Source organism: Thalassophryne amazonica, chromosome 2 (assembly GCF_902500255.1).
Source record: "Thalassophryne amazonica chromosome 2, fThaAma1.1, whole genome shotgun sequence".
Taxonomy (NCBI): domain Eukaryota; kingdom Metazoa; phylum Chordata; class Actinopteri; order Batrachoidiformes; family Batrachoididae; genus Thalassophryne; species Thalassophryne amazonica.
The window spans coordinates 100,999,375-101,023,314 of NC_047104.1; the positions used below are offsets into that span (position 1 = coordinate 100,999,375).

General features: G+C 38.9%; 1 protein-coding gene across 4 annotated transcripts in view; it reads left to right on the top strand.

The window, feature by feature from the left end:
* Positions 1-23,940, top strand: part of mical2a (microtubule associated monooxygenase, calponin and LIM domain containing 2a) — a 124,648-nt gene that overhangs the window by 93,857 nt on the left and 6,851 nt on the right. Inside the window, exons 17-22 of one of the 4 annotated variants that reach the window (XM_034190702.1) lie at positions 1,691-1,939; positions 3,264-3,371; positions 9,554-9,734; positions 9,824-9,891; positions 9,983-10,079; positions 21,104-21,164. In XM_034190702.1, coding sequence (XP_034046593.1) covers positions 1,691-1,939; positions 3,264-3,371; positions 9,554-9,734; positions 9,824-9,891; positions 9,983-10,079; positions 21,104-21,162 — 762 coding nt within the window. In that variant the 3' untranslated portion in view covers positions 21,163-21,164. Of the gene's footprint in view, positions 1-1,690; positions 1,940-3,263; positions 3,372-9,553; positions 9,735-9,823; positions 9,892-9,982; positions 11,809-21,103; positions 21,165-23,940 lie in introns of those variants that run through there. The other 3 variants (XM_034190685.1, XM_034190695.1, XM_034190708.1) reach the window with 3 other exon arrangements.

Here is a 23,940-nt window from a genome sequence, read left to right on the forward strand (position 1 = left end):
CCAGACAAATATATAAATTACACACAAAAAAGAGATTATGTTTGACACAGTATCAAAATGTGTTAAATCACTTCATTCCTCTAAGCAATTGCAAGCATTGATTTATAAACTGGAGTCATCACCATCATTCATGCTGCAGTAACTAAACACTAAATACATTTTCCACATTTTGAGACTTCCTTAAACACACTGGTGTATCTTTTGATTTTTGCTTCATTTTTTGGGGCTCACATTTCTTCTTTTGATTCCTAAGCAAGCACACAGAGCATAAAAATTTTACAAAGTGAAATATGTCTTCAAATGAACCCCAGCCAATAGTTGCATACAGTATAAAGTTTTTTACAAACAATATTAAATTATTTGTGCTGCTATTTTGCATGTTATTTAAAAAGCAAAAAAAAACTATGTTACACCTTGTCATTACAATCTCTCACATGAACAAATTTTTAAAAATATTTTTAACTTGGTAATTGGTTCGTTTATTGAATAAACTTTCTTTAAACATCTTACATTTGAGTTTAATACTAAGAGAAATGTTTGAGTATTTTAAATTAAATGTCCGGTAATCATGGTAATGGAAAAAACAAACAACATATATGTGTGTGTGTGTGTGTGTGTGTGTGTGTGTGTGTGTGTGTGTGTGTGTGTGTGTGTGTGTGTGTGTGTGTGTGTGTGTGTTGTTTGTTTTTTCCACAAACAACAAACAAAAATCACAAGTCAGAATTTCAATACATCCACTTGGGAAATGATTCACAATATTAATACCAGCATTTTGGCATCAAAATGAATCCTATATCTTGAAAATAACCCCCACCCCATGAATGTAACAAAATATGGTCTATTTGTAATTATCTGGCTATTCCGCTATGTGTAAAGTTTGTCCATGCTCTTCAAAAACTTTATAAACACAATTCTTTCACAAAGGTTTTATTTCAGTCACACTGTGTGAATAACAGAACTTAGGAGGAGGCCATGCTTTTCAAAAACATAAACCATTGTCAAAGGTTTTACTTCAGTCACACTGTGTGAATAACAGAACTTAGGAGGAGGCCATGCTTTTCAAAAACATAAACCATTGTCAACGGTTTTATTTCAGTCACACTGTGTGAATAACAGAACTTAGGAGGAGGCCATGCTCTTCAAAAACTTTAAAAACATAAACCATTGTCAAAGGTTTTATCAAATTCTTTAGCCTGAGATCTTGTTTTTGGCTTGACCATGACACTTGATTTACTACAACTTGCCATGCTGTGAATTGAAATTACATGTGTAATTGCATGATCACTGTAATAATATCAGTACTTATGTAGCTTTTGTGACTTCTCTAAAACAAGTACTACCAAGTCAAGAGCATTATATATCATAAACTTGAATGTTGTGTTCAATGCAGGGTTCATCAAAACTAATCATGAAGTCAAAACAATTACATTCTAATATTTCGAAAGATGTTAAAATTACAGTATATATTGCAGTTTTCCTTTTTGCATGGGGTGGTTTTTTTGTCATGGTAGACACCTACTTCCTATATGAAATATCTCCCAAATTACACAATGCACAATCTCTGAAGTGGATGTAAGCATATTTGAAAAAAAAAAAAATATATATATATATATTTTCTATTATATAGAAATCCCCACTCTCATTATTTGACTGCATTCAGTTCATGTTTGTACTGTATTACCACTTTCAGTCTGAAGAACACGTAGTCCGGCTGCCGCCTAAGACACTTCCCACCAAACCACAAGTCCAGCCTCAGCCCCAGAATCCATATTCTATAGAGAATCTCAGGCATGTTGATCAGACACGCAGTCAGACGAAGCCCTGGCCTCAGTCCGGCAGTGCAGACTCTCCTGCTTCTCCTCCCTCCTACCGCTCAGCAGCCCTAGTCATGTCAAGAATTCTCCAGCGCCTCAGGGAGGTGGACGAAAAGCTCTCTGAGGTGAACATCTTTTACTCTTTTGCTTTTCCTTCTTTTTCGTTGTTGCATGTTTCCACTGTAAACGTCTCCATTTTCAAGCCGTTTATAAGCCTTGATTATACATTTAGGTTTGTGTAATAGTCAGATGGTCAAGTCAGCCCCTAATTAGTCGGCGGAACACAAATGGCAAAAACAGGCCAGCAGACCTGGAACAAACTAAGACAGACACGCAGTCACATGTTTGTGCCGTCTGTGTGTGGAAAAGCCTGGTCAGGGCATAGAGGACGTGTGGAAGGCTACATTCTAAAAACAGGTTATTTAAATGAATCACATTAATTGCTGACCTTAGCTTGTAATACAGGTTTCTGTACAGTACATACGTACAACACACGAGAAGCCAGAGCTAATATCATGTTGAATGATGAGTGGAGAGGTAGACAGTGAATTCACTGCAAAGGAAGCCAGTGTGCAGACAAGACAGGGAAACAACAGGGCAGCAAAACAAACAAACAACCCCACCACCACGACCAAAATCGCAACAACCAATGTAAAATTGACATTAAATTTTCAACAATAATAATATTTTAAATTTTTATTTTTAACAGCTCATCCTACACTTCCCTGTCACTGGCCAAGTCCTCTAACACCTCCTGGTTGTCCCTAGGCATTCCTAAGACAATTGGGAACAGCATGTCCTGGTTGTTGCCCAGGGCCTCCACCCAGTCTTATGTGACTGGAAGACCTCCTGAGGAAAACGACTCGGTAGCATTCTCAGCAGATGCCCAAACCATCTTATCTGGCTGCTTTTGATGCGAAGAAGCAGTGGCTCTAATTTGAGTCCCTACAGTCTTCAGGTCTGGTCTGGGCGTGGTTGCTGGTGCCATACATCAACACGTGTACCACAGCAGGGGTGCCACCAGGGATGTTTGGCCCCATGAAAAGAAATCTTACTGGGCCACCCCTTATATTATTTTGTCACTATTATAATTGTATTCACGGCCTCTCTGGGCTCCTGTTATTGATGGACTCCTAGACTCCTTCTCCTTATTCTCGCCTTTTCGGCACCCCTGCACCACAGTATGGAACCACCGCCACCCAAGTTTATACCTCCATCCCCACCGCTCGAAAGTTAACAGCTATTTTTTGTTTTTGTTCTCCTCACCACAGTGACTACATACTTAGTTGTTAGAGTCCATCTCTTTTTTAAAATTAGTTCTTCAGCGGTTATGAACTTACTTAACTAAGTGTGTCTACGTTCATGACTCCTCATTTGATCATGGAAGAATTTGACTTGATGAGGAAGTGACACTGTCTGTTTGTTGTTTCCTTCCGTGTCATCCTGCAGAAAAAAGCTCAGACACAACACGCTAGAGAGTTTCACACAAAGAGCATAAAGGAAAAAGCTGTGCACCTCAGTGGGTTGTTCTCAGGAGACAACTCCACCACGCCAAAGGTGACATGTCAAGCACGATGTGTGACCCCACTCGACCTTGTGTTCTGCACTGTCTGATTCACAACCTGTCTGCTTGCACATACAAGCTTTGTTCACAAATATGCATGTTTTTATTTATGTTTGATTTTTAACAGTTGGCAAACGTATTCTCATGTTGCTTTATGTTCTGAAGGAGAACACAAGTGCTGTCAATAACAATGGGGAATATTCATTCATTCTCTAAAGCTGCTTATTTCAATTAAGGGTCACGGTTGAGTTGGAGTCTATTCCAGTGGAACAATGATGAACTAGAAGGCACTCAGTAGTGTAGCAGATAACTGAAACAATCATGCAAATGGTGATAAAAGCATCAAATTCGGCAGAAATACTCCTTAGACATTCCTCTTTTGAAAAAAATGATTGGCCACTTGAAGTTTCAATCGATGGTCAGGTAGAGGTTCATTGAAGAATTACACAGTGGTCAAAATTAAAAGATGCTCCAATCATATTGAAAACTACACCACATTATTTGCTTGATCATGTAGATTCCAAACAGGTATAGTTTGGACTATCTGTGACTGAATTATATGGAGTTATGGGATAAAAACAGCAAAAATGGTGACAAAGGTCAATTTCAGTTTGTACAGGGATCAAAAGTTAAAGTTTCTCCAGTGTTGGTAAAAAGTCATGCAAATTATTGGTTGAGCTAATAGGATTAATAAATGGAGTAGTTTTGACAGTGCTGAATGTTTAGTCTCCAAAGTAAAGGTCAAACAAGGTCCATGTCCATTGCATTCTATGACATGTGACATGTTACCCCATAACGTGATAACTAAGCATGATACATGGTCCAAACTATTCCTTTTTAAAACCCTGTTAAATCAACTAATAATTTGCATCACTTTTTACCAAAATTGGAGCAACTTTAACTTTTGACCCCTGTGCAAACTGACACTGACCTTTGCCACCATTCTTGCTGTTTTTATCCCATAACTCGATAGAATTCAGTCACAGATAGTCCAAGCTATACCTTTTTGGAATCTTTATGATCAGGTAAATAATGTGGTATAGGTTTCAATATGATTGGAGCATATTTTAATTTTGACCCCTGTATAATTCTTCAATTGACCTCTACCTGGACGCTGACTGAAAATTCAAGTGCCCAATCTTTTTTTTTCAAAAGAGGAATGTCTAAGGAGTATTTCTGCCGAATTTGATGCTTTTATCACTATTTGCTGGATTCTGCTCTAAATATTCTCTTATCTGCTGCACTACAGACAGCACATACCTCGGCCAAGTCCGATATATTCCAGATCAAATTCAAAATAAAATCCCTTGTTTTTCGATGGCATCTATCTATCTATCTATCTATCTATCTATCTATCTATCTATCTATCTATCTATCTATCTATCTATCTATCTATCTATCTATCTATCTATCTATCTATCTATCTATCTATCTATCTATCTATCTATCTATCTATCTATCTATCTATCTATCTATCTATCTATCTATCTATCTATCTATCTATCTATCTATCTATCTATCTATCTATCTATCTATCTATCCACCAATTTTTATTGAAATCTATTCATTACTTTTAGGGTTATCCTCCATTACCTCCTTGGTGAAGATAAGACTTACTTATAGAACACATTTTCATACTTGTCTACTCACACAGCAGTATTTTTCAACTTTCATTTTGTATTTTGTTTGACTAAGACTCAAGTTAAATGTAGAACCACACCTGCAGAATTTTTTTGCATTAAAACTTTGTTTTCTAACAACTGATTAACTTAAGTTTGCAGTTGTTGTTCAAGGTGCGACATACCACAGATGAGACAAAGTCACCATCAAGTCATGAATCAAGTTTGAAGTCAGTTATGACTTCAGACTTGACTTGGCACTTGCTGATAATTAACTTCAGAATGACTTGACAGTGGCTTAATCCCACCTCTGCAACATACCATATGTATACAAATAAAAGTAAGTCCCTTCGGCTGCTCCCTTGTTTGCACTCGGGGGCGCCACAGCAAATCCAAGGTGGATCTGCATTTTGATTTGGCACAACTTCTATGCCGGATGCCCTTCCTGACGCAACTCCATATTACCCAGAGAAATGTGGCAGGGGTGGAGTCTGAACCGGGAACCTTCCACACTGAACCCAAGTGCACTAACCACTTGGCCTTACAGTCCTCAAGATAATGATACAAGAAGTCTTAAATGTCTGATACCTTGTGCTAATTAAGCAATGTCCAAGGTTTGGAAGGAACAGCTCACACCAAGAAAATTGATTTACAAAAAAGTTTAATCAAATCAAGGATATTAGTGTCTTCCCTGTGAGAGGGTCCAACACGTGCCATGAGTGGTTTTACAGCATTAAATGTTCATAGTAGTTTGTGGACCAGCGGGAGCCGCCCACAGGCACCTTTTCTGAACCTTTCTCCTCGACATGGGATGAATTCTTTCACTCCACATACCACCTGTAAGTGGTAGGGTTTAGTGTCTCTGGACCAGCCTGACGGTGCCCCCCACCTCCCCAGTGGGGTTAGTGATGTTTGTGATTCTGGCATATTTTCCTGTTGTGGGATTTAGAAAGGAATATATTAGTTTATCTTAAATTAAGGAATACCTCATCTTAAATTAGTTATATTATAAAGCTATATGAATAGGTTTAGAATTATGCTAAAATTGTAGTGTTAAACGGGATGACATCACCATAATTATGATGTGTATTTCATGTAGGAATTTTAAATTAAAACTGCATCAGTACAATGAAATATTCACTTATTTACTGAGAACAGATTTGAAAGACAGCAGACTATTTATGACTCATACTGGACCACTCATGTTGTTAGTACCTATGAAAAAATTCAAAATATGAGAAAACTGGTGAATATGGGAAGTTCTCTTAAATGACATCCATGAGTAGCAGACAAACCTGTCGAGCAGTTGGTTACTGCATGAGGCCCAGTGTGGCTATTTGAAAATAACAAGCTCTGTTGCATTTTCTTATTTATGCTTTTACAGACCAATGACTCTTTTCCTCTTTTTTCCTTGTTTTGCAAGTGTTCTTTGACTTAAATGTCTCTTGTGTGTTTAAATACCAGCACAGAAGAGAAGTGTGTATTTTGAAGTGGTACTTTGTGGGTTCCTCGTCTCCATCCGCCCCAAACATTCTGCAGCAGCCACATGTTAAAACACAGGAAAGAATTTCATGTTTATTTTTGGATCAAATATTCTTGGAGGAAATGGGCATATATTTCTTGATGCTGCCCATCTAATGCTGTTTAACTATGTTCTGCTCTGTTTTGAATCTCAGAAAACAAGCTGCCAGTGACAAACACACAGCTCACCCATCACCTTAGATAGTATCGAAAACAGCACATTTCTGTCTTGTCACGCTGCTGTGCACGTGCCAACGCAGTCTCACGCCAGTTCATGATGGCATGAGACTGTGCCGGGCTGCACATCCAAGGCTACATTCACATTATTGGCTGAAATAACTTTAAAAGAACAACTGACAAAATATAAACTTAATTTTTACTGTGTAAGTGAGCTTAGTCCAATCTGACCATTGGTACAGAACTCACTTCACTCCAGTGTCCATCAAACATGGCACACATATGTAGGTGGGTTCTGGTTGAGGTCAAATTTGTCAAAGATTGATTATTGGAGTAAAAGGTCAAAATGTAATTTTTTTTAAACTCCAGTTTGCATTAAGTGTATTTACTTTAATATGGAGGTGGGAAAGTCAGATTTGCCAAAGGTCAATCATTTTGGCTGAGATCACATTTGTCTGTCTGTTTGTTGACCTACGCATCTCAGGTCCTTTTGCTGATTTCTACCAAACCTGGTAGGTCAGTGAAAGTTGACCCCGAAACTGCCCTTAAATAATTCATTTTGGCAAAAGTCAAGATCAAGGAATTTAATTTTCAACTCAATTTGAACCAAATGTGGTTCATATACTTAGGTGGATTACAGAACTTTCCTGGCAAGGTCATCCAGCGGTCAATCATTTTGGTAAAGGTCAAATTGTTGGGGAAAGTGTAGTGACACGGACCCACAACAGGGGCGTAATGACGGACAATGAAAGAGTCGAATATGAACACTTTACTGTCGTGAATGAGCACAACCACAATACAGAGGAATATAAGATTTTGCAAACAGTCAATCACAAAGGTGATGTGTGGGTAGGCTCGAGGATAGAAGACGTCTGTCCTGAGAAGAACCGGAACCACACGATTTCCTCCGCCACCGAACCTGGAGAATACTGGAGTCGCCAAGTTCCAAGTCCCCAGGTGGCCACCGTCTCCGAGTGTCGGATCTGCTACTGCTGGCGAGGAGCAGAGACAATAAGATGTGGGTGTGTGTACACCCAGTAACAAAAAGGTGGAGATTCACCCTCCACCTCTAACACAGTAAGAGACTGAGGCTACTTAGTCTGACGTGCCGTCAACTTGTCACGTTTCCCCAAAACTTAGCGTCCCCGTTAACAGTAGGCTCCTCAGGAACTCCTGCAACAACTCAGAGAATTCTGTGTTTAGCACAACCAACGGCTGAGAGTATTACCTTCACAGGTCGAAGATATCTCGGCAACGAGGTGGAGATGACGTCCGGGTTTTATGGCAGTAGCATGATGAAGTGTTGATGGGTGACCGCTGTCATGAGATGATGAGTGACAGCTGTCACCCCCGGCTGTGGTCCGTGGCGGCAGCGCCCTCTCGTGCTGAAGGCCCGCACTCCAGTCAGGGCATAATCTGGTGGTGGTGGGCCGCATTACCTCCTCTTCAGGCAGCCCACACAACACAAATGTCAGATTGCTCACAGCTATTATTACAAAATTAATAGTGATTTTCAGGGTTCTAGCTACGCGTGGGCAGCGCTGGGCAGCACCACCCGGAACTGCAAATTTCCACCCCAGCTTTCGGGTTCAAATTGCTGTCCACCCCACCCAGCAAGGATTTTCCAAAAAATTAACTGGAGATATTGGTGACAATGTACCATTTTGATCGTATTTCATAGTTTGCTTTATTTTGCAATTTCAACCAAATAATTAAAGAGATAAGAAATATATTTATCTCCATTTTTTCTTATCAAATCCGCCTCAACAGCAGAGATCAGCAGTCAGCTGCTTTCAGCATTCTGTGAAACAACAGTGCTGAAGGTAGCTTAGAGTGGACAGCTCCCTCTGAATGAAAGGAAAAACAACAACTCCATCAGAATCTTTAATGCAATAATCCAGAGTTCGTTCCATGTCCGTAGATGGCGATACATTCAGAAATTTACGGTTTATTTTGCAGTTTAAAGGCTTCATGTTTCCAAAACGCTTCATTAGCTCTGTGACAGCGAGAGGGAGGGGAGCGGGATGGAGAGAGAGTAGGAGGAGGAGGGGGAGGGGAGAGGAGGAGAAGGGTATCATTTATTTTCCACATGAAAAGGTAATACTTTTCATGTTTTTGACATATTGACATGTTTTCATGTTAATAGTTTTATATTGTTTTTTTATTGTTGTTTTTGCAATCCCACTCAAAAATGTTGAACCCCCCCCCCCCCCCCCCATAACTGTCATGATAGAAAAACTGCCTGCTTCATTGGATTAAAGGTGTCATTTTTGAAGAAGAGAGCAAATGCTATGTTCATCAAATATAAATGTGTTTTTAGCCTTTTCAATGTTATGACCTTTTCAACATTATTTATTTGATTAACTTAGACTTTGACAGAAACATGCAAAAAAGAACTTTGATATATTACAAATATTACAACATAAATGTCATTTTTGGTCTATTATTCTTGCTTTCAATGCATCTAAAACCACTCAAAATGAGTTAAAATAGGGCTTACTAATAACATTTTAGAGGTATAAAGCCCTATAACGTCAGGGGGCTCTGCCTCCTTGACCCCCAGCAGTGACCCGTGATCACGTAAATTACCTGGCACTAAAATGGTCCTGGCTAGAGCCCTGGTGATTTTTAACGTACATTGTCACAGATAAATAATATGGATTTTCAATTTGAGCTTGTTTTAATTTGTGCATGGGAGTTGCCTCTGACAGCTGTGACACTTCTGTGACAACAACTACTAAAATAGCAGGACTGACGTGGCGTAGTGTTAAACTGGTTTGCAGTCTGACGCATGTGTCTGTGGCAGTTCAATGTGCAGATAACTGATGTTTATCTTCTGTCTGTCCTGTGTCTTGCAGGACGCCTCAGTGCGAAGGATGCTCCCTCAGTCATGTGCCAAGTGTCACTCGTGTGAGCGTCGTGTTTATATGGTGGAGAGGATTAGTGCCGAGGGGCTCCACTTCCACAGGGAATGTTTTTGTTGTTCCACCTGCAGGTCCGCTCTGCGCCCTGGATCACACACCTTCGACTCGGAAAACGGTTTGTGACAGCGCGTAGTTGCATTGCAGTCACAATCAAATATCTGTGTTTGTTGATATGCTGTAATAACAGCCTATGCGATCTCACAGGAAAATTGTACTGCAAACTGCATTTTGCTCAACGGAAAAATGCAACAAACCTACAGAGTAATTTTTCAGTGAGTACCTCTACTTCTAACAATGCAGATTCAGTTCCATCTTAGCTGAATTTTCTGTCTAAACCGTATATGGATCACCTCCTTGTCTCAGAATCAGAACAGAGGTGGACTGCGAGAGAGATGTGCTGTTAATGGAGAAGCGTCTCAGCTCAGCATCCCCCCTGAGCAGCACAGACGACCCGCTGCAGGTACCGTCGGCTCATTCCTGAGGAAACACCTGAGCTGGCCTCTAAGTGTGACTCACGCTGTGTGCAATGTCCCTCGGTACCTGTCTCGTTGTGTTAGCAGCACAGGCCGAGCCCTCGCCGGCCACCTGAGGGACAATGCCCAGGATTATGTATTTCTGTATGAGCTGCTGAGCATGGGCCTGTCCCTAATGCTTGTATTACCAGAGGTACTACTGCAAATGTCCACAGAGGCTGTGCCTGCAGCAGGGACTGACTCAGTGCAGCCTCTCCTGCTGTGGGTGGAGGAGAATGTTCTGCACAGGCTCATCTAAAGGCTCATCAACCTGTCCATTTACTAATATTAAACCAAAAACATGCCATCATATCTATAGCTGGTGTACTCTTGTCATAATGACTGTGCACGAGCACTTTTTACTGTATTTCCTCTCAGTGTCTCAGATGTAATTTAGCACCAGCCAAAGCAGAGACGCTGTCGGGTTAGGTTTTTTTTTTGTAATTTATTACAGTGTTAGAAAAATGTGTCGGGCATCAAAGGTGCACAGAACTATTTTCATGTGTGCTTTCCTCCAAAAGCACCATATTTTCTGAACTATAAGTGGTGGTCTTTTTACTAGCTTGAGAGGTGCTGCAACTTGTGTAGCAAACCAATTTTTATATATGGAAAAAAATGTTGCATTATCATCCATGGCCACAAAATGGCACCATCTACATGTATAATAAGATGCTCCTGTATATTGAATGAACAACTGATTCGCACTCTGGAGCAGAAGAAGAAGAAAAAGAGCAATTCTATGGCAACAGAATTATAATATCAAAATCTGGCCATATTTTATCTTACAATGGCAATTTGCTGTGATTGTAATTCCATTGCTGTAAAAATACCAAGAGAAATAGCAGCTCAAGCTTTGAATGACAAAAACGTTATTTATCTTAGAGATCACACGCTCAAACTACCATGCTCTGGAATCAAAAGAGGGAATAAAACATTTGCATTAATCAGCAAAACACTTGTTTGAACTGTGTGAGACAATAAGAACAGCAAAGGCAAGTCAGCTAACTAATGTAAGTCTATCACTATTTACAAACTTTTTTGTGTTATAAATTAATAATGTGCTGAGTTTTCAAGCATTCAATTACATTGCAAGTTTACCTCATCAGTAATTGTCTGTTCAGTGGCCACAACAACCAGTTTACTCATGTTTTGTACCTCCTACCATCACATTAATTAGCATTGTTTGCATTATAAATAAATAATGAGCAAATTAAAATAATTTTGTTTCTTGTTGCCTGTAGCAGTAGCACCACATTTCAAAAATAAATGCAACTTACAGACTTGTGCGAATTAACTATGTTTTTCCCTTTTCATGATGAATGCTTATGGCAAATGTGACCAATACAATAGTCTGGAAAATACAATTGCAGTGTTCATGAATAATCCCAGTGGGCAAAGTGGTGTTGAGCCAATAAACCATGTTGAAGTCTGATGTTGAGTCAACGCAGAAAATAGGCTGTATATGAAAATTGGGTCAAGGTAGATATTCAATACAACATTCTTGTTATTATAATAAACACTAAAATAACAACACATCTGCTAACCCTAACCACATATCAAGTTCATATCAATGTCATATTCTGAGGAATTTACATCAGCAGACTGATTATCGGTTGATTATCATGTTGACTGACATTAATACAACCAATGCTGGTACAATTTCACAGTGCCCACTGGGAAGTTCACTTTTTTAAACCTAAAGTTGTTTCCGGTGTGTAGTGAGCGCCTTGTATGGCAGCACCCTGACATCGGGGTGAATGTGGGGTATTATTGTAAAGCGCTTTGAGCTTCTGATGCAGATGGAAAGTGCTATATAAATGCAGTCCATTTACCATTTGTCATATTAAAACAATGTTAGCAATCAGGTATTTAAGTGCTCTACTCACCTTTTAAGAGTACTTAGTTTGGGAACAAGCTTTTTCTTTTGTTAGTTTCAGAAATGAATCCACAAGTGTAAAAGAGGGAGCCATCCTTGGAGTTAAAAATGCAGTGTACACTTAAAATAGCAAATACAGTACATAACACAAAAAACAATCTACTTTTTAAATTGTTCACACATATTGACAGAAGAAGTATGACCAGGTTGGATTTTGTTTAATATTCCAGTGTATATTTGGCACTGTGGCAGTCTTAGAAGGTAGTTCTGATCACTCTGATTACCATGGATGTGGCACATGGTAAATAGTCCCGGTAGAAAATTAGTTACAGTAGTGTTCAGAATAATAGTAGTGCTATGTGACTAAAAAGATTAATCCAGGTTTTGAGTATATTTCTTATTGTTACATGGGAAACAAGGTACCAGTAGATTCAGTAGATTCTCACAAATCCAACAAGACCAAGCATTCATGATATGCACACTCTTAAGGGTATGAAATTGGGCTATTAGTAAAAAAAAAAGTAGAAAAGGGGGTGTTCGGACATGCCCAGCTCTCCACAATTTCTCTCATAACTCACTTGACTGGTAAGCATTGAGAGCCGAGATAGGCATGTCCAAACTTGTCCTCTGACACGCCGAAACGGAGGCGTTCTTTGTCTCGTTCGAACAGTGAATCGGTCGTGATGCACAAAGCCTCCGCGCGGCTTTCCACGACAAAATCTCTTGTTAAAAGTGAAATCTGCCAGAAAATGGTTGATGTCCAGCTCTTGTGATAACCAGAGAAAGTGCACACGACGGTCCCAGCTCCACACAGCCATCCATTTAGAAATGATCCAGTGGTTCGTGCCTGTCGTCGCGGCTCGGAGCGCGGCGCACCGAGCACCGTTGTGGGCCATCCTTAAAGCTGTAGTAATAGTCCTTATTCTCTGCGAAGCCCGTAAAATTTTCACCGAAAGCCAGATAAGTTTTGCGAATGGTTTCCAGGTGCCAGTCTGTAACAGCTTCTGAAAAAATTCTGATGGAAGAAAACCCCAAATCATTCCGCCATTTCCAGACAATGAAAATCCGACGACGGGGCGGGACTACTCCTTCCACAAGGCATGCTCACAGGCGAATGACGTCACCGACAGGCGTGGAAAAACTCACACATGCGCACGAGGGTTCAAGCTTGTCTGACGTGAAAACATATGAATCAAATCCATATAGTTTAAAAAAAAAATAAAAAGGTACAATACTTTATGGACAGACCTCGTATATCGCATACCAGGTATCATGGATCAGTTTGGATATGTCGAAATACTTGAAGAGGTCATGTTGCCTTATGCTAAAGAGGACATGCCCTTGAAATGGGTGTTTCAACAAGACAATGACCCCAAGCACACTAGTAAACAAGCAAAATCTTGGTTCCAAACCAACAAAATTAATGCCTCGCAGATGTGAAGAAATCATGAAAAACTGTGGTTATACAACTAAATACTAGTTTAGTGATTCACAGGATTGCTAAAAAAGCAGTTTGAACATAATAGTTTTGAGTTTGTAGCGTCAACACCAGATGCTACTATTATTATTATTAGTGAACACCCCCTTTTCTACTTTTTTTTACTAACAGCCCAATTTCATAGCCTTAAGAGTGTGCATATCATGAATGTTTGGTCTTCTTGGATTTGTGAGAATCTACTGAATCTACTGGTACCTTGTTTCCCATGAAACAATAAGAAATATACTCAAAACCTGGATTAATCTTTTTAGTCACATAGCACCACTATTATTCTGAACACTACTGTATATCATCAGCACTGTATATTGTAAGTAGTTATAAGCAGCAGTGGTTTTGATGGCCACCAGACATAGGCTTTGAAAACAAAACAAAGGAAGGCCATAGGTGGGAATCGATCCCATGACCTTCTTGCTGTGAGGCAGCACCACCAAGCCACCTTGATAACAACACTCCAGAATTTGAAGGATGTGTAAATCTCAGTTTCAGTTCTTTTACTTCAACTCAAAGGTGTGTTGAGCACTCAGGCTTGAATGCTACAATGTTTTAATATGAGTAAGGCTGTAAAAAGGTCAATTTGACCTTAAAACAACTCCACAAAGTTGTAATGATCCTGTTCCTGGTGGCGCAGTTTGCCTTTCTTTTCTTAAAAAAAAAAAAAAAACAGACACAAACAAACAAAAATTCAAATACTTGTGGAAGCATAATTTTTTTCCCCTTGACTTTTCCTCGGTCAGAACAACAGTAAAACACGCACAGCTATAAGGAATTTCCAGCAGCACAGAGGCTTGCAGAGGCCACAAAGTCAGATAAATAATATACAACCATAACAGGTATATAAACCGCAGTTAGTTTCAACACTTTGCTCTGACTTCCACTATCACTTCCTGTTCCGGAGCACAGCGGTGTTTTTCTGTATCTGTTAGCTGTTTAATCTGCGCAGTTAGATTGATCTAGTTATCTAGATTACGATTTGTTTCCCAGTGTAATCTTTACGTGCCTTAACTAAAGCACTCCTTCTGCTGAATCACCTCTAAATTATTTACACATTATTCACTTTGCGTGTTTTTAGGAATCCGCTAGCTTAGCGTAGCTACTAGCTCTTAGCTGATTTAGCATGGCGGCTTCTCCTGTCTCTCCCGCACTTTTCTGCTCTGGGTGTGAAATGTTTAGTTATTCCTCGGCCTCCTTTAGCAGTAACGGTACTTGTAATAAGTGTAGCTTATTCGTAGCTTTGGAGGCCAGGCTGGGCAAATTGGAGACTCGGCTCCGCACCATGGAAAATTCTACAGCTAGCCAGGCCCCTGTAGTCGGTGCGGACCAAGGTAGCTTAGCCGCCGTTAGTTCCCCCCTGGCAGATCCCGAGCAGCCGGGAAAGCAGGCTGACTGGGTGACTGTGAGGAGGAAGCGTAGCCCTAAACAGAAGCCCCGTGTACACCGCCAACCCGTTCACATCTCTAACCGTTTTTCCCCACTCGACGACACACCCGCCGAGGATCAAACTCTGGTTATTGGCGACTCTGTTTTGTGAAATGTGAAGTTAGCGACACCAGCATCCATAGTCAATTGTCTTCCGGGGGGCCAGAGCAGGCGACATTGAAGGAAATTTGAAACTGCTGGCTAAGGCTAAGCGTAAATTTGGTAAGATTGTAATTCACGTCGGCAGTAATGACACCCGGTTACGCCAATCGGAGGTCACTAAAATTAACATTAAATCGGTGTGTAACTTTGCAAAAACAATGTCGGACTCTGTAGTTTTCTCTGGGCCCCTCCCCAATCAGACCGGGAGTGACATGTTTAGCCGCATGTTCTCCTTGAATTGCTGGCTGTCTGAGTGGTGTCCAAAAAATGAGGTGGGCTTCATAGATAATTGGCAAAGCTTCTGGGGAAAACCTGGTCTTGTTAGGAGAGACGGCATCCATCCCACTTTGGATGGAGCAGCTCTCATTTCTAGAAATCTGGCCAATTTTCTTAAATCCTCCAAACCGTGACTATCCAGGGTTGGGACCAGGAAGCAGAGTTGTAGTCTTACACACCTCTCTGCAGCTTCTCTCCCCTGCCATCCCCTCATTACCCCATCCCCATAGAGACGGTGCCTGCTCCCAGACTACCAATAACCAGCAAAAATCTATTTAAGCATAAAAATTCAAAAAGAAAAAATAATATAGCACCTTCAACTGCACCACAGACTAAAACAGTTAAATGTGGTCTATTAAACATTAGGTCTCTCTCTTCTAAGTCCTTGTTGGTAAATGATGTAATAATTGATCAACATATTGATTTATTCTGCCTTACAGAAACCTGGTTACAGCAGGATGAATATGTTAGTTTAAATGAGTCAACACCCCCGAGTCACACTAACTGTCAGAATGCTCGTAGCACGGGCCGGGGCGGAGGATTAGCAGCAATCTTCCATTCCAGCTTATTAATTAATCAAAAACCCAGACAGAGCTTTAATTCATTTGAAAGCTTGACTCTTAGTCTCGTCCATCCAAATTGGAAGTCCCAAAAACCAGTTTTATTTGTTATTATCTATCGTCCACCTGGTCGTTACTGTGAGTTTCTCTGTGAATTTTCAGACCTTTTGTCTGACTTAGTGCTTAGCTCAGATAAGATAATTATAGTGGGCGATTTTAACATCCACACAGATGCTGAGAATGACAGCCTCAACACTGCATTTAATCTATTATTAGACTCTATTGGCTTTGCTCAAAAAGTAAATGAGTCCACCCACCACTTTAATCATATCTTAGATCTTGTTCTGACTTATGGTATGGAAATAGAAGACTTAACAGTATTCCCTGAAAACTCCCTTCTGTCTGATCATTTCTTAATAACATTTACATTTACTCTGATGGACTCCCCAGCAGTGGGGAATAAGTTTCATTACACTAGAAGTCTTTCAGAAAGCGCTGTAACTAGGTTTAAGGATATGATTCCTTCTTTATGTTCTCTAATGCCATATACCAACACAGTGCAGAGTAGCTACCTAAACTCTGTAAATGAGATAGAATATCTCGTCAATAGTTTACATCCTCATTGAAGACAACTTTGGATGCTGTAGCTCCTCTAAAAAAGAGAGCTTTAAATCAGAAGTGCCTGACTCCGTGGTATAACTCACAAACTCGTAGCTTAAAGCAGATAACCCGTAAGTTGGAGAGGAAATGGCGTCTCACTAATTTAGAAGATCTTCACTTAGCCTGGAAAAAGAGTCTGTTGCTCTATAAAAAAGCCCTCCGTAAAGCTAGGACATCTTTCTACTCATCACTAATTGAAGAAAATAAGAACAACCCCAGGTTTCTTTTCAGCACTGTAGCCAGGCTGACAAAGAGTCAGAGCTCTATTGAGCTGAGTATTCCATTAACTTTAACTAGTAATGACTTCATGACTTTCTTTGCTAACAAAATTTTAACTATTAGAGAAAAAATTACTCATAACCATCCCAAAGACGTATCGTTATCTTTGGCTGCTTTCAGTGATGCCTGTATTTGGTTAGACTCTTTCTCTCCGATTGTTCTGTCTGAGTTATTTTCATTAGTTACTTCATCCAAACCATCAACATGTTTATTAGACCCCATTCCTACCAGGCTGCTCAAGGAAGCCCTACCATTATTTAATGCTTCGATCTTAAATATGATCAATCTATCTTTGTTAGTTGGCTATGTACCACAGGCTTTTAAGGTGGCAGTAATTAAACCATTACTTAAAAGCCATCACTTGACCCAGCTATCTTAGCTAATTATAGGCCAATCTCCAACCTTCCTTTTCTCTCAAAAATTCTTGAAAGGGTAGTTGTAAAACAGCTAACTGATCATCTGCAGAGGAATGGTCTATTTGAAGAGTTTCAGTCAGGTTTTAGAATTCATCATAGTACAGAAACAGCATTAGTGAAGGTTACAAATGATCTTCTTATGGCCTCGGACAGTGGACTCATCTCTGTGCTTGTTCTGTTAGACCTCAGTGCTGCTTTTGATACTGTTGACCATAAAATTTTATTACAGAGATTAGAGCATGCCATAGGTATTAAAGGCACTGCGCTGCGGTGGTTTGAATCATATTTGTCTAATAGATTACAATTGTTCATGTAAATGGGGAATCTTCTTCACAGACTAAAGTTAATTATGGAGTAGTTCCACAAGGTTCTGTGCTAGGACCAATTTTATTCACTTTATACATGCTTCCCTTAGGCAGTATTATTAGACGGTATTGCTTAAATTTTCATTGTTACGCAGATGATACCCAGCTTTATCTATCCATGAAGCCAGAGGACACACACCAATTAGCTAAACTGCAGGGTTGTCTTACAGACATAAAGACATGGATGACCTCTAATTTCCTGCTTTTAAACTCAGATAAAACTGAAGTTATTGTACTTGGCCCCACAAATCTTAGAAACATGGTGTCTAACCAGATCCTTACTGTGGATGGCATTACCCTGACCTCTAGTAATACTGTGAGAAATCTTGGAGTCATTTTTGACCAGGATATGTCATTCAAAGCGTATATTAAACAAATATGTAGGACTGCTTTTTTGCATTTACGCAATATCTCTAAAATCAGAAAGGTCTTGTCTCAGAGTGATGCTGAAAAACTAATTCATGCATTTATTTCCTCTAGGCTGGACTATTGTAATTCATTATTATCAGGTTGTCCTAAAAGTTCCCTAAAAAGCCTTCAGTTAATTCAAAATGCTGCAGCTAGAGTACTGACGGGGACTAGAAGGAGAGCGCATATCTCACCCATATTGGCCTCTCTTCATTGGCTTCCTGTTAATTCTAGAATAGAATTTAAAATTCTTCTTCTTACTTATAAGGTTTTGAATAATCAGGTCCCATCTTATCTTAGGGACCTCGTAGTACCATATCACCCCAATAGAGCGCTTCGCTCTCAGACTGCAGGCTTACTTGTAGTTCCTAGGGTTTGTAAGAGTAGAATGGGAGGCAGAGCCTTCAGCTTTCAGGCTCCTCTCCTGTGGAACCAGCTCCCAATTCAGATCAGGGAGACAGACACCCTCTCTACTTTTAAGATTAGGCTTAAAACTTTCCTTTTTGCTAAAGCTTATAGTTAGGGCTGGATCAGGTGACCCTGAACCATCCCTTAGTTATGCTGCTATAGACGTAGACTGCTGGGGGGTTCCCATGATGCACTGTTTCTTTCTCTTTTGCTCTGTATGCACCACTCTGCATTAATCATTAGTGATCGATCTCTGCTCCCCTCCACAGCATGTCTTTTTCCTGGTTCTCTCCCTCAGCCCCAACCAGTCCCAGCAGAAGACTGCCCCTCCCTGAGCCTGGTTCTGCTGGAGGTTTCTTCCTGTTAAAAGGGAGTTTTTCCTTCCCACTGTAGCCAAGTGCTTGCTCACAGGGGGTCGTTTTGACCGTTGGGGTTTTACATAATTATTGTATGGCCTTGCCTTACAATATAAAGCGCCTTGGGGCAACTGTTTGTTGTGATTTGGCGCTATATAAAAAAAATTGATTGATTGATTGATTGACTTGCTGTAAGTTGCCCCATTTGGCAATGGCAGCGTTGTCTCCTAGATTTTTCTTAAAGCAGGGGAGATTGCACTTGCACAGACTTTGAGAATGTTTAAATGAAACCCCAACCATATTTATCTGAAAGCATAGATTAAAATAATAATAATAATAATTTTATTTTATTTTGCACAATATGGGCCTTTTAATCCTGCTGAAATGTCAGGTTGACAGTGCTGTGGAAAACTTTCTGTGGACATAAATCCTGCAGTTAATTTGCTTAACTCAGGTTGTGACTGACTGACTTGATGCACTTTAGCTTTGGGAGCCACCTCAGCCTGGTCAGCCGGCAGAAAGTGTCACGCTGGCGTCATGCTCACCAAGACTCAATTTCTTCATAATCTTGATTCAACAGCTGTGTACAGTTCATTTAATGTTTTGTTGGTTTTGATGACTATGTCAGGTTTTACAGTGGACACAGTTTCTTCTTAGTATTTATATTTACTGTGCTGCCATCTAATGTTGATTGCAAGAAAAGCATGCATTCAGCTCGACACTGCCATCTATTTAATTTTAAAATCAGATTTACTATAGGCAGCAGAAGTCGCTGTAATGCCATGTGCTGCTCTTGCCACATTTTAAAAGCACACGTGCTGGGAGATCAACTGCAAACCTCTTTGTCTGTAAGCCAGCAGGGTGCTTCCACTGCAGGCAAACAGTCACTCCAGCAAGGGAAGCATTTATAATATAGAGTGGCAGCATCAAGAAAGAGCATCTGAAAATAAAATTAAGAGGTTTACAAGACAACACAATGTGTGGGACAAGCAGTGTGATGTGTGAAATTACTGAATCTGTTTTAATGCCATTTACAGTTTAGTTTGTTCTGTTGGAAATTATTTGTTTTATCTTTTTTTTTTTTTTTTTTTTTTTTTGCAAATTATGGAATTGGATCTAATGCTGTTTACAAATCCATTTGTTGCATTAAAAAAAAATCTTTTTTGTCTCTTTTTAAAAATATTGAATCTGTATTAATACCATTTACAGTTTGGTTTGTTGTGTTGGAAATAGTTTTTTAATCTTTTTTTAAATTATTGAATTGGATCTAATGCTGTTTACAAATCCATTTGTTGCGTAAACAACAACAAAAAAAAATCAATTTTTGTCTCTTTTTTAAAAATACTGAATCTGTATTAATACCATTTACAGTTTGGTTTGTTGTGTTGGAAATAGTTTTTTAATCTTTTTTTTAATTATTGAATTGGATCTAATGCTGTTTACAAATCCATTTGTTGCGTAAACAACAACAAAAAAAAATCAATTTTTGTCTCTTTTTTAAAAATACTGAATCTGTATTAATACCATTTACAGTTTGGTTTATTGTGTTGGAAATAGTTTTTTAATCTTTTTTTAAATTATTGAATTGGATCTAATGCTTTTTACAAATCAGTTTGTTGCATCAAAAAAAAAATGTTTTTGTCTCTTTTTAAAAATTATTGAATTTGTTTTAATGCCATTTACAGTTTGGTTTGTTGTGTTGGAAATATTTTATTTTATTTTTTTTAATCTCTTTTTAAAATTATTGAATTGGATCTAATGCTGTTTACAAACTGGTTTGTTGTGTCAAAAAAATCTTTTTTTTTGTCTCTTTTTAAAAATTATTGAATCTGTTTTAATGCCATTTACTGTTTAATTTGTTGTGTTGGAAATAGTTTTTAATCTTTTTTTCAAATTATTGAATTGGATCTGTTTACAAATCAGTTTGTTGCATTAAAAAATCATTTTTTGTCTCTTTTTAAAAAAAATTGATGTGCTTTATTGGCATTTACAGTTCAGTTTTTGTGTTGGAAATAATGTTTTAGCTTATTTTTTTTAATTACTGAATCTGATCTAATGCCGTTTACAAATTGGTTTGTTGTGTCAGAATTGTAATTTTTAATGCACAAGCTGAATCTGTATAAAAAGACAGTCATGCAAGCTGTAACAGTCACGTACCACCGTGCATCATATATTCTGTTATTTGAAAGTCAGTGTTTAATTTTCATAAACATTTTCTACATTGGTGCTTTTGCCTGTTTTTATTCCTTGTGTTTTAGATCTATTCTTCCCTCTCTTTTTTCATCCATCCAGATGAAGTCTTTTATGGCGTTTGTGTACCATCTGGATGGTTAGCAGAAATGACGTTGTGAAGGTGATCACCTGCATGGTCACATGGTCTTGCAGTGTGGCTGCAGAAACTGACAAATTGTAACTTGTTTGTGCATTTGCTCAACTAAAACGATTAATGCAGCAGGCCGTTTAAAAGATGAACTCTGAGTTATTCATGAAGACTGGAAAACAAGCGGGATTTGAGCCGGTTTTCATTCTGTGAAACAGCAGTTCTGCGCACAACTCTAGTGACAATGGCCTTGGTAATCGACATCGGCTTATGAGCCAATTATCCTCGTTTGCAAGTAAATCCTCTCGTTCCCAGAATACACACTCACCTCAGATTGCACCATTTGCAAGGTATTTCTAACAACGCAAACGCAGCCATTGTTAATACCATTTTACACATCACTTTGCGCATGCTTTTATATCCTCCACATAACACGTGGGTGTGTTACTTGTTCATCAGTGTGTCTCTGATGTGCACGTCACTCTGATGACTTCTTGTTTTCACACTATTAACAGCTTCCCAGCATCAACCCTTCGTGTCAGCAGTGGAACGATAGCTGTAGAAACGTGTGTACACCAGCCATGATATTTGAGTGGCGCACCGCACATTTCCACGCTCATTTCACTTATGATACATCTGAACGTTAGCGTGGAGACAGACGGACATCACATTTTTGTTTGTACGCAGCCTTTGTACACGAGACCCCAGGTGCAGGCAGTACTGTTAAGAGAAACAGATCTCACATTGAAAGCCATCGATATGTGCCATGCTAATGAAATGACTTCAAATCAAATAAGTCCTCAGTGAAGAAATTGAGCTGAACAAGATAAGCAGTATGAAGCATTTGAATAAAGCAGACAGAACAAAGGCAACGATGAGCCCAGTTGAACACCAAAACAGTATGAAAATGATCGAAAATGACCCAAAAGTACATTTATCATATACCATATGTGGTTACGAACATGGACCAAAGCAATGTCCAGCTTATGGTTAGACATGCAACGTGTGTAACAAGAAAAACAACTTTGCAAAAAAAAAAAGGGCGGTTAAAGAGACTACATGTGGTTAAACAGAGGAAGAAAATTTCTTCATAGGAACTATTGAACTGGAAAAAAACTAAAGAAATAAGGAAAATCAAAACAGTCACAACTGAAAATCAATGCAAGAAAACCAATTGGACTGACAAGATGTGAGCTTTAAGCTAAACACAGGCACAGAATGTATTGTTCTTACAGAAAAAGCTTCAGATCACTCGAAACTAGCTCAAGGCCGAAAGCTGCTGGTTTATTCACCACCAGATGTCATCGGTTGGCAAAACAACACTTGTCTATGAATACAAAGGCAAAAGTCATGAGATTGATTTCCAAATCATTGACGCTGATGCACCAGCAATAGTTAAATGTGAAACATGTGAGGAATTAGGCATGGTGGAGAGGATTCATGAAATCAAAGCACAAAATGATCTACTAAAAGACTTTGATGATCTGCTTACTGGTCTCGGCTGGTTGCCAGGGCATCACCACATTGAGATTGATTCAGAAATCTCATCAGTCATACATCCACTGAGATGAGTTCCTGTTGCACTGAAAGACAAAATTGTGAAAGAACTACACAGAATGGAAGAAATAGATGTAATAACCAGACAACTTGAACCAGCTGACTGGTGAACAGTATGGTTACTGTTGTGAAGCCAAACGATTACAATTTGCATCGACCCACAAGATCTCAACAGAGCCATCAAACGTGAACACTATTGCACTGTGGAAGAGGTCGTAGCCAGCAGTGTTGTATAAAGTACCGGAAAATCACACTTAAGTAAAAGTACGGATACCCATTAAAAAATAACTTTGGTAGAAGTTCAAGTCACTGATTGAAATGCTACTCAAGTAAAAGTCTTAAAGTATCTAGTATTTATTGTACTTAAGTATAACAAGTAATATACAACTAAATGTACTCAAGTATTGAAAGTAAAATTACAAGTAAATGTTAATAATCAAAAATGGACTGATTTTTTTATATAAAGTTTATCTAGGCTTGTAAATGACTGGTAGTATTAGTCAAAATACTGAAATTGTGCACATCACACAAAAACACTTCAGAAACAAGGTTTCAAAACCTAAGCGAGAGTAGGCTACTCAGTAGGTGTTCACAGGAAACAATTATTTATTTCTATATGTATTTATTCATTTTCATTGTTACATGGTTTTATCTTTTCTGTTGTGTTTTGTTTCATTAGGTTCTCTTTGTCTCTTTCTCTAAAATTGTATTGTAACATTATTAGTCTATTATTGACTATAATTGTCTATTATGTAGACGATTATTGTTGTTGCTATAATATATGAATAAAAATAAATTTAAAAAATTATAATTTGACTCTTTTACGACAACGAACGCTGAGCCATTAATTAAACAGAAAACAAATCAACACAAACGTGCTGATGCAAACAGCTTAATGCTAACTTTAACATTGAAAACGCCATAGACATGCTAAAGCGTTAGCATCGGTCCCGTTTTTAAGTTATAAAATACATCTATCAACTGTGTCAGAAGACCATAACAGGTTGGTTTAACATAAAATGTTAAATATTACTCACAGACATATGCTCTTCAGGGTTTTAGCGGGAAAAATTAGGATAAAGCGAAACAATCAATCCAGGAATCGTAGATCGAAGCACTGCTTCAACCTGCAAATCACTACTTCGATTGGTTCAAGGTTCAAAGCAAAGCCACGCTGCAGAAAAGTTGATTACAGACCTGCTGCAGGTCTGTAATTGATGTAGAGAAATGATCATTTTCCTGACAAACACCC